General features: G+C 38.9%; 1 protein-coding gene across 1 annotated transcript in view; it reads right to left on the reverse strand.

Moving 5' to 3' along the window:
* The window catches only part of LOC137138310 (mitogen-activated protein kinase kinase kinase 11), a 46,159-nt gene that overhangs the window by 22,000 nt on the left and 5,282 nt on the right, over positions 1–18,877 (reverse strand). The window contains exons 2-3 of the mRNA XM_067525376.1: positions 4,115–4,295; positions 512–660 (exon numbers count right to left, since the gene is read on the reverse strand). Of these exons, the coding sequence (XP_067381477.1) occupies positions 512–660; positions 4,115–4,295 (330 nt within the window). The remainder of the gene's footprint in view (positions 1–511; positions 661–4,114; positions 4,296–18,877) is intronic.

Genomic DNA, 18,877 nt, shown 5'->3' on the forward strand with positions numbered 1-18,877 from the left:
GCAACTCTTTGGGCATTACAAGCAGATCAAAAACCAATCTGATAATTAATTAATCCTCTGAGGTGGCTATCAGTGGTTTTGTGCACTGATCTCTCTCGCTCTTTTTTAATAATACAACCGTAAAAGACAATCTGACATGAAAAGAAGGGGCAAAACAATGCGAACTGTGTGTGTTCAAACATTTGTCAGGAACAAACAGATAGCAGGTTATTAGCATGTTAGAAAGCACTCAGTTGACATTTCGTTTTAACCTGAAACTCAGCAAGGGAAGAACATAAATGGGTATAAACACATTGCTCAACACTTCCTTTTCCACAGCCACGTTATTACCATACAGGAATTTGTTTTCTTAATTTTAAACCAGCTTTAGATAGAAATAGAAAAGAGAGGTTGCCAGGGGGAGGTGATCTCACGCAAGAGTACTTTCAAACCACTGAACAAAAAGTCGTGGCCCTAACAGTGCTTTGAGTGCCTTTAATTACATTTCTACACATCCAAACATGTGTCCCACCTGACATGAGCTGAGCGAAGGGTTCAGGGCATGTGGATGGGATGGGCAGGGTGAGTTTGTTGACAGCTACTCCATATGCAACAGCAAGGCCATCTATCCCTTTGTAGGGTGCTTCTCCAGTTAGCAGCTCCCACAGGAGAACACCATAGCTAGAAAGGAAAAACAAACAACAAGGTATAAGATATAGCTGTAAGCTGTAAATTAAGACTGAATACGTCCTGGAGCTGCTTCACAATAAAAGACTTCCAGTAAATAGCACTTATTATGGATTTTGACGTACAAGCAGTTCAGTAAATGACAAATTACAGGCACTGCGATCTTAAATCTTAAATCCCAGTGACAACTAGTCACAGTGTATGAGCTGCCTTCAGACCGTTCAGTTAATGGTTTAGGGATCAGACCTCTCTCTGTCACAGTGTGGTCTTTGTTTTTAAGATAAACGCACAAAATAATGACTCCAGGACTTTTACAAAATACCAAGAGGGTGTAAGGGCATGAATTGAGTGTGGTCAAGTCTGTTCAGTCTATAAAGAGTATATAGTGGGGCAGGGCAGCAAAAGGAAAAATAAATAGGTAAAAAAGTAATTGTTATTAATGATTAAATATTGACAACTATTTCAAATAGAGAGAGGGAGGTAACATATTGTTTTTCATGCATCTGTGTAGCTTGGTCATCCATTAGATAGCATAGCCCTAGTTGTTGAGGTGTCCTACAACCATGGCGCTAGTTGGACCCATGTTAGCAGCTTTCAGCCAATTTAGCATGTTGAATTGGAGACAGTCTCCTTGAGAGATATCACTTTGATTGGCGGTTAAAGTTAGTGAATCACTTCATTATAAGAGAAGTAGAAGTATAAGCACGTTTTCATGACAATATGATTATCTGGAATGTAGAAACTAAATCTGTGTGTGGTGAGAAAGAGCGGTATGAAAATACGAAGCATATTCTGTTTGTTTACTGTTGGTATATGAGCAGTTTTACTGATTCCCTTTCCATTTTTAAAAGATGTATACACACTACCACCATCTGTTGGCATGGAGAGTCATTTTCTCTTGCGGAGGTGCAGAACGCATGTGCTAGTTAGTGTTTGGCTTTCGTGATATGTTTAGGAACTCAAAAAAAGGCAATGCAGCAGTCGGACTTTGTTGCCAATAGATCATTCATGTCTGCTTGGTGTGTGTCTCCTAAAGATGGATAAAGGCAAGAATCTAAAACGGACATTATCCCAAAAGAAAAGTGGATTTGTTATTTAATAAATACCCACACCGAGGAACGTTAACATGCGTTACAAATCTGGTCACGTGATGAATGCAAGTCCAATATTCACTCTGCAACAGTAGAGATGGATGGTTATTCTGTAGAAATGGCCCCTTTCACATTTGATCACTTGTTAATATAAAGAATATTGAGTAGTGTGGCTTTCATTTTTTGTCATTTGGGTTAATACATGCAGTAAGATGGAACTAATAAAACGTAGATCGCACTGAGCTGTTATCCCCGGGATAAGTAAACTTTTTTCCCTACCATGAGTTAAACTTGCTACCAGTCTATTACTGTATGTAATGGTGCTTCTTCAAAGAATATAACTCAAATCAGTTTTTCACAAAGTAGCAACTTTAAATACGATGGTATTGAATATTTTATGATGAATTTCAAGTCAAGGTAACTTTAATTAATTTCTTGCTTTATTGAGCACATTATATTGTATAATGTCAGTGCTATTTCTTTATCATAGCACTAACCAAAGACACGTTTGTGCTATGGAATATTTCATATCAATAAAACACATGCTTATAAAGCAATGGGAACTCATGCATGCAGAATCTGAATAAACACACAGGACTTTTGAGCCCACACAATGGGAGCAGCCCTGTGTCCTAAGAAGATGAAGCGTGGCGCAGGACTTGGATCTCCCACACTGTCAATTAGCCTTCGCCCAAACCTTACGGAACGCACTGTGGAGGCTCGCTAAGTGGAGAGCGCAGGCCGCAGCCGTTTTTTATTTAGTTCTTTAATTACAACTTCCACACACTGTGACTGTGCAGAAACTCTGCTTGTCGGTTTGCCCCAAGGCAGTCGTCGTCTCCGCGTGGCGGCTTTGGAGACGAGCAGCCGTGGACAGATGAAAAAAAAATAAATAAATAATAGAACAAAGATTATCCTTTATTTTCAGAGCAGGGCTGCTCGCCTGCCTGCTACATGCTCATTTTGCTGTTTTCCCAGATTGTGTGCTGATGTGTGGGTTGGTTGTCAATGTGAGAGGGACATAGAAACTGAGAGGTTGTGTGCGTTAGACTCAGATGGCACTGGTTAGATTGTTGTGCAGTCTTACTAAACAGCATTCCTCAAAGTGCCAGAAAATTCCTCAAGCATCTTGTACCCTAACAGAATCCTTTTTTTATGTTCACAAAGATACTTTCAAAAGGGTTCTTCGCTACGACATGCTCAACTGGTCTCGCATAAGCTTTGCAAGAGCCATTTAAGAATGTCTAAAATGGCCCAAATCCACAGGATTACAATTAAACCACAGCATATGTGTGGCTGTTAGAACCACAATGTGGTAAAACTGTGAATGTGTTATTGCTTTAATAAAATATTAATATATTTCTTTATTGCTGAATAAAAACAACCCTTCTTGCTTTATTCCGAGGTGAAATTTGTATGCAGCACTTAAAAGTCATTATGATTCCCCTCTCGCACAGTTAAGTCGTTATTATAAAAACCACCAACCATAATTAAGGGACTCTTCTCTTTCTGTGTAGACCATGTACTCAAACACCAGCAGTTGTGGGTATGCACGCATGCACGTGTGCGCGCTCACGCACATAGCTATTCCCACATAAAGCGTTGTGGTTAGGTCTGGTGTGTGGCCTCCTTCCCTGCCTATACTGAAGACAATGGGACAGTGTGCAGCATACATGTCCCACAACAAAGCACAGAGCAGCTCTTTGAAGAGACGCCATCACATGGCTGTGGTGGCCTTGCTGCAATCCATCACTCTGTCCCTCCATCACTTCATCACTGTCTCCCACCATCACCTCTCTGCACTTTCACCCTTTCCCCTCCATTTCCTTCATGTTTTCTGTTCACATACGCCTGCAAGAAGTCCACTGTCATTAGTACACTGACTACTGTAAGTTTCTACAGCAACTTCCACATACTGTACCTATTTCTGTGGAGACACAGCTTTTTTTGAGTGTTTTATGCCAGAAGGCCATGGAAAAGTCTGCATTACCTGCAAGGTTTGTAGGTTCCCTCTAAACCCAAAAAGTCTCCATCACCACAGAAACACAGATGCTAGCCAGCTAATAATTTATGTAAATCAAGTGAGGATTATCTAAATTATGATTTTATGTATTTTCTCATTAAAAGTCACAGGGTAAAGTTGTCTCCAGATAACACATTAACAATATAGTAAGTGTTATAGGTATAGTAATACCCGTTTTCTTAAACGAGACATATTTTATCACAGCTAAATATGCAGCAAATTATCATTTCATACATACAGAGCAAAAAACATCCTGCAGAAAATTACACAACAGCTAAATATTACTAAGCTTTGAAAACGTAAAACACACAGAGAAAGGCAAACAAGCACTTACCTCCAGACATCACTACCCTTCGAGAAGGTGGAGGACTTGATCACTTCAGGAGCCATCCAAGCGTAGGTGCCTGCAGTGCTCATCTTCGTAGTCTTGTGCCACTCTCTTGCCAGGCCAAAGTCAGTAATCTTCAGCGTCAAACCCTCCATACATTCATTCTCTATGGGCTGAGCCAGAAGGACTATAGGGATGGAAGACAGGTAGGTAGAAAAAAAAAAAAGGTCAGGTAAAATATAGCCAGATAATACAGTTAAAAGGGTTTCAAATTCTATATAACGCATCACAACAACATACTTTTCTTCTTTGTAACTGAGAAAAAAAGTAATGCAAGACTGTGTTCAGTCAAGACACATTCAAACATTCTCTATTTCTTTCTCGCTTCCTCTTCTTCTTGTTTTAGGTCCCTATGGTCAGAGACAAACGCAGTTCCACATGTCCCGTGACCCAGTTCAATTTCATTAGACTAATCAGACGAAATACATCAATCTCTGTGCCTTTAAACAGGTGACTTTTTTATGGTCCCCAGTAGGTGACTGGTGCAGTGCTTAAAGCAAATGTCTTATTTCTACAGGTTTGGCATGGAGGACACGTTTTAGCTGATACTGATCATATGCATAATTGAGAGCAGGGCCAAACCGTGATGCACCACCATCAACTGATCTGTGTCGTCAACAAACTGGCTCAATGTGTTAAGTCACATGGGTGAAGAAGGAGGAAGCACCACTTTAAAAATGAGAAATAGTAGCTCCTGTGTATCACTGTACTGCTGGTTTGTTTGGGGTTTTGCTCCACTCGCTGCTTAAAGTATTACCTTCAGCAGGCTCTTATTTTCCCACAGCTAATTTTGAAGCTGTAATTTTTGTGTTGCGATACCAATACCTTCTAATGTTGCTTTCTGAGTATAAGATTTCCACCACTAGAACCACTGAATAAGTCATCATATGTTTAGAATTCTGAGATTATAATTACATATTTTATGTCAATTTTAAAAGTGGTGTTGCGTACAGTGATCTTTAGACCAGATAGCAATCTCAACATCTGCTACCAAATTTACATTCTGCACACACACACATACACACACATACACACACACACACATACACACACACACACACAGCCTTTAGCTCAACACTGTCCATGCTACCAAAGATATCAGGCTAACTAGAGGAGGACTGGATTATTAAGTAAGGAGCCAGTGCAATGTTAGCTAGCTCCTGTTAGCTAGTTTTAGTATTTTGTTTGAAGATAATTTGGATCAAAATTCAGCTGACGTAACCTTAATTTATCAGCCAATATAAACAACTTATGTTAAATCGGTCTCTTTACTACTTAACTGGCTCAAAACTCTGCCTAAGCTAGCTAGTTAGCCAACTAAGTAAGTAGCATGTGCAGCCAAGTAAATTATATGCATGCACGCACACACACACACACACACACGGGCTCCATAGAGGAAGTGTAGGTTTTTACAGTACACTCTTAGGTGTACTGTAAATAGTAGTTATAGTGATCTGAATCGATTAAGGCTTACGGAAATAAAAAAAAATGAAACTTTTGTTCATCTGGAAAACCACCGTGCTATACTCACATCATAGTACAATACAGTGTGCAAGCAATTCATTACACTAGCATTCAATATTGTAGTAACAACCTGCTGGAGCACCCCACAGTTACAGATCTGCTAAATATAAAGTCATGAACTGCGCAGTGGGACCATTGTTTCTTGGCTTGTTCTGTACTAAAAGAAATACTTATAAGATAGACAGATTGTTTTTTTTTTTTTGACTTACTGACTTTGACAAACGACCTGTATATCATACCAAGAACTGAGAATTAATCACTGATGATAATCAGTCCTTAAAAGAAAGTAGCAGCAAACGAAACCCATCAATTGAAATGTGCCTGCATGATAAAACTGTTTCAGCTCCTCTTTATGATTAAGGAAAACTCTGGTCTGTTGTGTGGCTTCACTTGAGGCAAGAAAAAAAAAAAAAAAAAAAAAAAGACAATCCAGTTTGAATGAAAAACATCCAACTGCTTAGACCAATGAGGTGAACAAAACCAACCAGTGTTGTGTTTGAGTCGACCATTTTACTGTGAAAAAGATCCAAGAGCATTTTTAACAATAATGTGTGAGTCCAACACACGGAGACTTTATTATTGACCAAAGCAGGCAATAGCCCTGACCCCAAAAAAGCAAAAACGAACTATGATGTTTTGATACAATGTAAACCAATATGCTTTCTTGCTGACAGACATTTATAGCCATCACCTACTGCAACACACCACCCCCACCCATTACTGGAAATTTGACTATTTCTTAGACATGCCACTGTGAGTGGGTTTGAAAATGCTACTGGTATTTTTTTCCGATCACCTGAGCTAAGTTTCCCACAACTGTACCAGCTTCGATGTCTACTAACATTCGTCTGTATGATAAATACAGCTGATTCAAAAACACATTTCACGAATCAGCTTTATTGATCAAATAATATTTTTGTTCCCAAAACAAACGCGGTGCCAATGTTGGTGACCAATAGATTAGGATAGATGCTTTTAATCTGAAAGAGCAAAAACAGAAAATGATTGGTTAAACAGTTATTTTACTGCCACCTCGAAGCTGTTTTGTGCCTTTATAGATAAATCTTAGGTTACTGGAAGAGCAGATTATGTCAGAAGTTAAAACTGACAAGTTTGAACCAATGGGGTTTTAAACTGGACAAGGCTGCAAGCTAAAAATGTAAAAAAGAAGCTTAACCGGTCATAATGAACGATGTCATAAACCATTTGTCCTGTAAGTTTTTAGCTCAGTGCACATCAACTTTTGTTAACTTAACTTTTATTAATTTAAACTGTGAAGCACAGCATGATACAAATTATCCGCCTTGGAAATAATTCTGTGGATGTTCTGCAAAGAGGAAGACAAACACCAGGTTTAAGGTAAGACAGCCCAGTCAAATGTTGTCATAATATTTATGGCCGAGTGTGGTAAACATTTGACCGTTCATAGATCAAAAAAATCAGCCTCTGTATGACACTATTAGGATCTCAGCATGGCTTGGGAGTGGTCAATAATGATACTTGGTGCAGCAGCAGCTGTGGATGAATGACGGGTGTTTGCATGTTTGCAAGTCTGATTTTTTGTTTCCTCATTAGAAGTTGAGTCATTTCATTTTCCGTCCTGCCTGATAAACAGCAAAAATTAGATTTTTTTCATGCAGAGCGCATCTTTTCTCTGGTGGTTGTGTAATTATGGATAGAAAGTACTTTAACAAGTAAATCACTTTGATTATATATTGTGAATCACTACACAACAGGTTTGGCAGCTCTTCACAATAATTATGGTAAACCTGTATTGCCCAAAATGCCACTGGTAAAAAAAAAAATGTAAACATTAAAATAGAAATAGCCTTGCAAGTAAATAATGAAAGCTAGTAAAAAATTAGTTGAAAGGGGATTTAATTCAAAATAAAGGCAACAGAAGTAGCTTGTTTGCGGTTTCAGGCTTTTGCTCATCACTTCACACAAAATACATAGACACTAGCAGCAACTCTTCCTAATACTAATAACATTCTCAGTTTGAGAATGGTTATAGTGGTGCATGGGGAGGCCAATATGTGGGTTTCCCTGGGGCCTCTAAATCACTAAATCCACTTCTGCCAACACTATGTTCAATCTGAGCGAACGTTCACATACCTCAAAGGGCTCGGCAATGAGAACTGGTTTTTAATTGGAACCAAAAGTACAGGCTTGTTTACAGTAAACATTATTAGTTTCAATTAGTTAATATTACTATAAAACTTCTTTATGCAAGAGGAACGGTGTTTTTAAATTTATAAGACTAATAACATTTACATTTAATTGAAGTTGATTTAGGATATGTATATTTTGTCACTTTTTTGAGATGTATTTTTTATTTTGTGTTCAAACTAATTTCTCACATTCAACTTTTCCTATGTTGTGTGTACAATTAACAAATCAAAAAGAGGTTTCAAATATTCTGCAAATTAGATCATTTATTCTCACGTTACACAGAGTTCTAACTTTTCAGGAGATGGGTTATGCTCTTGTATGACTCATTATTAGTAGAACTGCTCTATATACAATAGGTCTGTGAACATGAACGTAAATACAGAAATCTTAAATCAGCTAAGCACACAATGTATATAATAATCTATAAGTAAACACATTTTGGTAAACAGTCAGTGCTATGCAACCGCACAGCACAGGAGAGCTCGGCGGGTGAGTTTCTATGAAAATAGACTATATTGCTAAGGATGTTGGTTGCTGTGGGTTGACTGCGGTGTCTCAGTATGATCGGCAGCCGTGCCGTTCTTTCCCTCTGCCAGCAGACTGGGCACTGCTCAGGGTACGGCTGGCCGTCAAATGCAGGGAGGAGAAGCAACAAAGAATTTGACTTATTATAGGGAAGTAAGACTCCTGCTATTTGCAGTCACATTCTGACTTTCTGTGCTCACCGCTCTTTTCCTTTTTAAAATTTACCCCCCCCTTCTTTCTTTTTTCCACTTCCACTCAAAAATCTATTTTTTTCCCCAGTTTCTCCATTTGTTCACAACCCAAATATGCATTTTATCTTTTTCTACACATGAGCAGTTCTCCTTTTTCTCTTTGTTGTCTGTCTTTGTCGCTCTCGCTCGCTCTCAGACATCCTGTGCTGTGCTTCGTAGCCCAGCGGCAGCAAGTTTGACATCGCGAAGGAATGCGTCACAGGAGGTTGTGTTTCTCTGTGTATGTGCGCAAATATTAAAAGGGGACAACTTTTAATAACGTACTTACACAACAATTCCTGCACTCTGCCCAGTTAAAACCACAGACACCTTCTATAGCAAGGCATTCTATCTCTAAGATAATGACTGGTGCAGAGACAGACAACTAATGGATGTCTGTACTTTACTTTTGCAACACTCTTTTTTTTTTACTAAAGTTTTTAAATGGATGAAAAAAACTGCTTTAAGGTATGTCCATCACAAAGTTTCACATCGACTTCTGCCTCAAGAAGAAGGCATACATGATAAAACTGCGAAAATAGCCAACGGCCAAAACAAAACCAGCCTCTACAATGAGGAAAGAGGGCCCACTCATTTAACCTTTATGCAGAAAATCAATTTCTGTCCATTTTACAGCTGAGTCATTGTTTCTGTCAATTCCACAGGCCTCTCAGAGAGGGGTGGGAGTGTTGATGGTATTTACTGCAACAGGCTGTGATTCCTTGCTCCACTTCTTTTGTCTGCCTGCTGGTCAGCATCTGGTAAAAAACAAGCCCCAGTCAGTCACCCCCTATTTCCATGCGGGTGCCTATTTGCTCTGCCATGGAAGTTCCAGGAAGTGTTGCTGGTTTTAACCAATTAGCCTCTACTGGTGGGTTCCTTCTTAAACAAAAAGAAAGAAAGAATAAAAAAATGTAGGCGCCATTTATGCCGTTCCCGCTTGCTGTTCATTGTGCAAGGTAAGCACTTTGCTATTTTAGGAAACTGAGGTTAAGTGGGGTCACGTGGCCCCAGACAGACAGAGGCAGATGGGAGGGAAGTGTAGGTGCTGCGGTAAAGTGAGCAGAGGTGACAGAGACAGAGCCACTGAGCGTTGATCGCTATCATTTGATTGAGTGAGACCAGACAAAGTTAGAACACTGAAAGCAGAATTGTAGACTACGCCAGCCACAAACACAGACACACACATGCACACTCAATGCTTCTGTGGCCACTTTTTTTGCAATACGCCTATCTTTACACAAGCAGCAAAGAAATCTCTGCACACAATGAAAGGATACACCTGGATGCAAACTTGGATGCATACCACTAAATTACTTTACACGCACACACTAAACACTAAATAATCAAATGTGACATGAAAGGGATCTTCACAAACACAGGCTATTACTTTTTCATACTGTGTCGCTCACATTGTGACTGTTTTTTTGCACTAGTGATAATATTTGAGCCACAAATAAGTGGGTCATTCATTCAAATCAAATCAAGCAGAAATGCGCGTCATGCCACTGATCATTTATCGTGTATATGAAGACAGACATTATATTCAGAATCTGAACAACCTTTCAAAAATTCAACATGCTCAAAATTTATTTTTCAATCTGTCTCCACAGTTTATCATAGTGCAAAGCTTGCAGTGGGTCAACCAGTTCATCACTAACTGGACTACTGTTCTTGTTGCTAACAAAATCAGGAGAGAACATTTGAGCCAATCCACTAGTAATGGTGATAACATCAATCTGAGGTGTTATGGGAGACAGGATTTTTTATTTGAGACAATTCTTTCACAAATGTTGATATTAGGCTACATAGGTTGTGTTTTAATTTTTTTAAATGAACACAGAAAAAAGCAATAGTGCACGCTTATCTTACATTAGTACATCAACCCACACAGAGACAGATTTATTATAAAGGTCGACATAACAGGGTTATGACAGTTTTGTAACCCACACATACATTATAAATAAACGTAACCCAAATTTATCTGTACTGAATATACAGTATCTTATCTGTACACCCACTTGTACATGTATGCTGAGGGTTCACAGGACAATCGTCATGCACATGCAACCAAGTACAGAAACATGCAAATTCACAAGCAATACAAGCTATATAGCAGCCTCAGCAAACATCTCACCACCCTCTTCTTCCACTTCCTGAGCTGAAACAAGAGTGCATCCATAGTTCAGCCCTGTTCCTCCTCTTACCACCAGCAACACACGACTGACGACTGCTGCATTAGTCAGCTACTTACTGGACAGCATGTGGCAACACAGTTTGTCCAAATCAGCCAGTGACCCGCATAACATTAAGTCTACTGCTGGCATCTCCGTTTTATCTTAGCACATGTTTAAAGGAGAGCATTAAAGTATAGACAGGATAACCTCAGGCAAATAAGGAACCATTAAAAGAATACTTACACCCTTAATGACCGTGCATTACAGAGAGCTATATAAACAGCACAGACTTATATATCTCAGACTTAATATTTCAATTGTAAAATAATGTAATGTCATACTTCAGGATACATGAGATTTTCTTATCTACTTCCTCTGTTATCTTACACCTGGTAACATGTTTTAAGGATGTGTGTTTAAAAAAAAAAAAAAAAAAAAAAAAAAACAGCAGGAAATCCAGCTCTTGTTCGAAGAACGACGGCGAATATCTTGACTAGATCAGTCTTGCCCAGACAGAGTGTCTTACTGATAGAGGCAAAATCAACAAACGTCGCCACAAGAACACCATGAGAGATCTCCATGGCAACAGGACTCAGTTTGACATTGTTTGTTGGTCAGAAACAAGAGTGTGTCAGTAGCAGACGTTAATCTTACTAGCAGCAACCTAGATATGAGTGTAGTACTGGGACTGACTCAACTTGGAACCATTAGCAAGGATTTCAGAGTCAGGGATTTTTGACGTTCCACAGCTGATTTAACATTAGCTAACCAGGTCTTCCCTGGGCAAATAGGAACTATTTACACTCCCCATGTCAGTAAACCAGAGTTTTAACCCTATTGTGCAAAATTTGTTTGCAAAAAAAGTTCTTAATAGAATAGCTCACATTTTAAACTCACATTTTCAAAATCATATAATACTAGGCAATTTTGTAGTGAAATAATTATTTACACATCAGTGATTAGCTTAAGAGAGAAAGTGTTCTTCTCTGAATGAGTCAGGTCAAATTATTAAAGTCTTTAGGTTCAGGATTATCAACCAACTCAAAGAGCAAACTACACCTGGTGAAATATGTGGAGCAACCATTGTCATTTCTGCTGCTACAATTCACACTGCCAACAAGAAATATGTCCTCTATTGTCTACCTGTGTCTGAAGTTAATACAATGGCTTGAAAATGACTATTGATTGTGATAGTTGGCCACTGTTATCACTATAAACTGCAAGTTTGCTGTTTCAGTATAGAAAGTTAAGGTAAAAGTAAATTACATCCACATTTCCTGACAGGACAAAATGTAATGTGTAAAGGTTCATTGTCCTTTGTCAAGGACATTTGGGAGAACATGTGGCTGGTGCTGAACATATAGTACATGCAGTGATAATGGCTGTAACCTTTAAGCTTCCAGACAGTCTTTCTCTAACCATCAAGCTCCTTGTGGTAACAACATGCTAGATGCAAAAGTCAGCCCCACATAGTCATTCTCTCTGCTTTTTCACTCTGCACCTCAGTTAATTATGTTTTCTTTAGAATTCAAGTCTGGAGCTACATGTCCATCTGTTACCGCATTATTGTATGCATGCTTCATTCATCAATGTCTGGTAGAATTATACCGATATGTATTTTTGTTAGTATATAAGGCCAATTTTGTCTTATATGGGTTTCATTTTTTTAAATTCAGTTTTGCAGAAAATACTAACAGAAATTTGAAAAAATTCCAGGAGCAATTCAATGAAAATGTTCAAATGTAAAGGTGTTTAATATTGTTACAAACTAAAAATATTAGCTGTTAAATATGCACATCGGTTCAACCTAAGGTCTTTCTACCTTCCTCCCTCGCCCTCCCCCCCTGTCCTGCACCCGTAGGCGAAGGGAGAATTCCAGCAGGGTGGGGGCTTTCCCCAGGAAGAACGGGAGCTTTGTCCCCTGAGGGACGAGGCCATAGGCTGACAGACAGTCTGGCAACCTCTGACCAGGCACCCAGTGAGTGAGTTAGTGAGTGAGTGAGAGAGAGAGAGAGAGAGTGATAGGGCACAATCATAGTGAAGAAGATGTAAACTCACGATGAAACTTGCGCTCAGTCTTGCTCGGGTTTAATCTGTCTGGTTCACTAAATATAGGACTTGGGCAATGTCTGTGGGCTTTATGCATTAGGCCACCAATGACTGAGAACTTTGAATAGAAAATTCTTCTGTTAGTCTGAGGTGGCATTTCCTTCTTATTTGATGCGTGAAAGATTAATATCAAGTCTATCTCAGCGCTCTTATTAGTGAAACCTGAAATCCCTAATGGTTGTTTTATTGCTGTGTTGTTATTATATTACAGTGCATGGTGTGTTGAAACACTTCTAATGGCTTATTTGCTGTGAGACACTCCCCTGACCTGCTATTTGGAAATGCTGATCAGGTTTTCACCTTTCAGTTCGACAATGTCAATGTTGTTACTTTAGCTGTTGAGTCGCTTCTTTAAGGAAAAAAGTTGTGGCTTATTAAACTTGGACAACGCTGTACTCAAAGTAACTGTGTGACTGCACAAGTACAGCGAGTCAAAGTTTAACTACTTTACTGAGTCGATAAAATGCCACACATTTTTCCCCATTTTTAGGTACTGCATTCCAAGATTTTCATTAATAAACTTAAAGAGTAAATATATTTTTTATAAAAACAGGCCAAAACTACAAGAGAAAGTTCTTGTTTCCATTTACGATTATTTGTGAATAAAGTGATAAATAAATATGTTACATAACCAGGAAAAACCTGCTTGAATCAAGCACATACTAGCAAATAAGCTACAAACCACAAGCTAATCATAATGAGAGTGTTTCTGGGCATCTACATTAACACTGTCGGGGGGGGGTTATAAATTATTCCCTGTGCAAAGTATGAGAGGTCCCGAAAACTGTCACTTATTAACAGGCTTCCAGTGCTCATGTGTTGAGATTTAACCTTCATTAGCACCATTTCCTCAGAAACTTAGACAGGGGATCATTACTGGGTTGACCCCAAAGGTGCTGAGGTCATCAACACAACATTATATACCTGCCCTGTGGACAGTTAAAGAAAATCTCCATAATACCGTTTTTAAACACATTCACTGAGTTCCAGTATGTAAAGGGCTGTGCCTAAATGTAAGGGGGTTCCGTTTTAAACCACATCTGAAGATCTCAGTCAAAAAGACCTCATCTGCAGTTCAACACTAGTGTTAAGGGTTGAAACAAAACATTGATGTAGTTTCTGTTGCTAAAAAGATTTCGTAGTTACTACAAATGTAAAAATGCTACTACTAGTACTACTTGACAAAACATTGACATTAATACCCTTCTTAAACATCAACACGATTTTTCATAGCATATACTTGGAGTTTTTATAATCAATATGCACTTGAGATAAGGCCATATAAATGATTAGTCTGCCTATGTCAAGCACCATTGTTCCTTTCTCAATAGAACAGACCAAAAGCTAGAATATTTATACACCGATCAAAAGTGAAAAAAGAGAGGGAAGAAAGAAAAAAAACCCACTAAACTCCAAATACATATTTTGATACAATTTAAAACTTTGTCATGTTCGTAAGTTATACACAGCCACCTATTCCTTATTTTCCCACCCCTGCGGGACACTTTGTAAGACGTGAGATCTGATTCTCATCTATGCAGACTGTCCAGAATTGTAAACTGGCTATTTTACCACCAATTTCATTAGCTGTAGAGAAATCAAGTAATGCTAAATGCAAAAATGAAAGTAGCCACATATGGAAAACTATCATGGCTTTCATTTGAAGGCATCACACTCCTGCAGTCTTTAAATAGTAATTTGATTCAGTTCTCTAGCAAAGTACCCTTTTTATGGCTACTACTGTACAGAGATACTGTGTAGGGATTTATAACGTGCTATTAATGAATGGAACTGACTTTAAAAGAGCATTTTTATACCTTATTGTATGTCTTTATCATCAGGGAATTAAGCTAACATATCTTCCTTCAAGAACTGTTTAAAGAGCTATAACAACTGCATATTGCTTTTCATCTTAAATAGTTTTTTTCCTGAGGGTATTTAACATAAGGTAAAGTTAAAGTGCTTTATTTGTCATTATACATACAAGGTGTACAACACAATCTCATGAGATGGTCGCAGCGGCTCATGACTAACGCTCTGAGTGCGACCACCACTATGGCTCAACCTGGCCTGGTCCCTAACACGGGGAGAACGTGCAAACCCCACACAGAAAGGCCCTGTGTGGTCCGGAAATTGAACCCAGGTCCTTCTTGCTGTAAGTCAAGAGTGCCACTCTGCCACCTGTCTTAGCACGGTGGCAGAGCGGTGCGACCCTAAGAAAGAATGTTAAAGAACAGTGACTAATCCGTCCAACGCTGATAAACATTCCCTACGCAGTTTTCCTTCCTGAATCATCCAAAACAAATGTGTTCTGATCCTCATGATCATTTTCTCCTCCACAAGCAGTTCCCTTGGTCTTGTGATCTGTGTGGTGGGAAAGTAGCTGAGCTGAGAATAAAGTTTCAGACTGGAGAAGGGAAACAACAACAGATTTCACTCGGCTTGAGTTCTGGAAACCTCTCTACTTCCTGTGCGCGCTGACCTTCCAGTGTCTACTTTTCTTTCCTCCCCCCCCTTCCTCCTCCTCCTGTTCAGTTCAGTGTCCCCTCACTCATCCTGCTTGGACTACATACACATACACATATTGTGCAGCTTTCATGAGTAATTGTGGGTGTATAGTCATTGTTTGGACATCCAATTTTACACCTAGAGTATATATAGTACAGTAAAGAATGCTGTACAGTATGTGAAGACACCAGCTATATAGTACAGATACATAGTGCAGATACGTGGTGGGCAAAAGATCTGCTGTCAGCATACAGATGTAATTACCGATTATTACCCTTCTGTATGGAAATGTGACGCTTAATTTAATAAAGTGCAATATTTTAATTGGAATGCTTATATACACTGTGTGAAGCTGCAAAAATCTAATTTCTGGAAGGAGTTGAAATGTAAGGCAAATGGAGTTAGAAGGGCATGTTAAATATAAATTTTAATAGAAATGAGGTGTACGAAGTGAAAAGGTGTTAGTTGCAGTTCTGGCTGAAGTAGCACTAATAGCAGCAGGACTGTCCAGATGAATAAACGCATGCAATGATTTAAGCACAAACATGAATTGATCTCTAACGACTTTTTGTGGGCAATTTAAATTCTGATGCTGTGCCTTAAAGAAACTGTTCAGGTCTTTAACAGCACTTTGTTTTTCTCTCTGTACAATTGGATGAAAAAATACATTTCTTTTGCTGTTTACTTCATTTTTTCAAAGTGGATCTAATGGGTTAACTGGTGAACCTGAGAGGGGGGGGTTTGGTTTACTTTTGACAGAGCCATGTTAGCACTCTCCCATTGCTTCTAGTCTTTATGGTGAGCAAAGCTGATCATGTCTGGCTCTAAATGTAACAAGAGCACATGAGATTGCTACCAATCTACTCATTCAAGATAATATCTGCACACAAAACTAACTTCTGGAAATTTTGATTTGAAAATACGGTTATCAGTATAGCCTTGAAAAAAGCCGCAGCTGTGCCATTCTCTGCACTCTCACGTGTGGGAATCTCTTAAATCGCATCTAACCTGCCTTTCCAATCTAGATCTAATCTGCAAATTCTGCCTGCGTGCATTTTCCAAAATAAAGATTAAATACAGTAAAGAAGTGATGTGGCTGGCTAAGCTGCACGCGAATCGAGGCTCAAACTCCCCTTGGCCTTATCACTCACTGGCACACACTCAGCAGCAATGCAGCTGAGCTCTACCCCAGCCGATCCCCTTTCACTCTCACCCCAGGCACCGATTAGATATGCCGGTCAGCAAACTGGCGCTAAAGATGCAGCCATGTTTATGGATGGCTTACTTCATGATGAGGCACTTTTCACTACACTTGACTTTTGAGGTTATGCCTCCTGCTTAAATAAAATACTTAGCCTATGCATAAATTTTGCTCTTCATGGTAACATGGATCAAAAAGTAGCAAGCCAGCTGAGTAATTAAATAAAGTTTGAAGGAGAATACTTTGGTGGGTGAGATATTTCGGAGTCTGGGCAAGGAGTAAAGGATATTTTAATATGTAAATTACGAAACGATCTCATGACTCCGAGATGAACCTAATATTTTTAACTGTATCACATTAATAATGTTTAGGTTCTTGCCTTTATATTGCGGTTGCTTTTAGAGCTCACTCATTTTATTTACCAGAGATCACTTGTGTCATTCAGCATGTGACGTGTTTTTACTGTGAAAAGCTTATGAATTTGTGTAAATGCTGCTATTTCTTCACGAGGTACTTCTTATGCTGACTGCACAGTTTTTCCTTTCTCCATATATTTTTTTGATAATAATGAAAGTACAAAGCAATGTTTACTAGACATTTCAGTGAACATGGTTGACAGTTATGTATTATTAAAGTCCCAAATAGGATTATAACACTATTTTTCCCTTCAAACACAAGACATGGCAACATCCATTTATTGACTATGATGGTAGAGAACATTATGTATAGTTCAAATAAGCATTAATGCACCGTGTTTGACGTTTCTGTTATGGGCATATGGTAAGTGGTAAGATGTCTGCAGTTTGTCTTGGCAGTGATTCCTAAAAGTGGCCCATTAAAGGCTAATAAGCTTATCAAGAAATAAATTCCAAGGTCCATTTGCTTTGACTGACAGATCTGTCAGGTTATCACAATCAGCCCTAGCAGCTGTAACTTGCTTCACACACCCTGACTTTGGTTAAGGTTCTCTACAGGCTTTAATGGGCTGCCTTTAATGATGTTTTTTTTTTTTTTTTAAATGAAGAATTAGATCATTATTTGGATGCGAATGTTGCGGCTTACTACATTACAACAGTTGTTTAGTCAACAAAATTATTTTATTATGACAAATTTATAAATTATACTGTAATTCAACTGAAATAGAAATATCTTTATGCTGTTCCATAGAAAACATCACCATCTATGTGGCTTTAAATAGCAGCACTGTTTTGAACAATACCGTACTTCTCTACTGCTGAAGTGAAGTACTTAACAGTAAATAAAGGATTTGACTGGCAAACTGACAGCAAAAGTCAGGCCTTACTGACATTCTTCACCACTGCATTTCCATCTATAGATAGGATTTTTTTTATCATGTACTTTCTCTTTAAGGTCAGCTTAACACCGTTATTGGCTCACTTATACATGTGAACACCACAACTGCAATATAATAAAAGGACAAGTTCATGTTTAAAGTGTATCAGATTTTAAACCTCCTTTCTCTTCTTGACCCCAAGGCCACTAAATAACTCAAGCGCAATCGACAAACTGTCTGAAATGTCTAAATTACCATCATAAATTCTCCTGTTGAACAGCAGAAGAATGGTATGTGTGTAAGTGCAGTTCACCAAACGCATGCAAACATCATAAACCCTGCAGCCCGTACACGTGGACACACGCACGCACACACACACACACACACACACACACACACACACACGGGATGTTTTGAGTGCTCTGCAGCTAGGGCACTGGGGGCCCTAAATGAAAACATGCTGGTAGAGGGATGGATCAGATGTTTGTCCACTCATGAAAAAAAAAAAAAAAGGCATGTTAATCCAAAATCTAACTGTGGCTTCTTCCTGAAAAAGGCCTGTGACTTCCAGCCCAGCAAGTGCTTAGCTTGGCCCTTTCCCCACCACTTCTAACTGAAACCTCTGCACAGTTTTATGGCATGGGATGATGCCTATAGCTGTTTTGGGGTCTATGAAGGCTTTGTGCAGAAAACTGACACGGTAAAGATGATAGGTAAGAGCTAATTTAGCATTTGAGGCTACACTTCTTACTGCAGATGCATCAGGACAATGTTGTGCCGATGCGTTTTACAAAAAAATGCTCAACTGATGACTATTTTTGACCAAGCAATGTATCAAATTATTCTTATAAATTCAGCTCATTGTTTCTAATTAATTGCCTAAACCTTACTGTCCTGATTCACTTACTGCTCTCATCAAGCTAATTTTCAGGTGCAGCATTACGCTTTTTCAGCGGTAGAGCTTCACCG

Source organism: Channa argus, chromosome 12 (genome assembly GCF_033026475.1).
Source record: "Channa argus isolate prfri chromosome 12, Channa argus male v1.0, whole genome shotgun sequence".
Taxonomy (NCBI): Eukaryota; Metazoa; Chordata; class Actinopteri; order Anabantiformes; family Channidae; genus Channa; species Channa argus.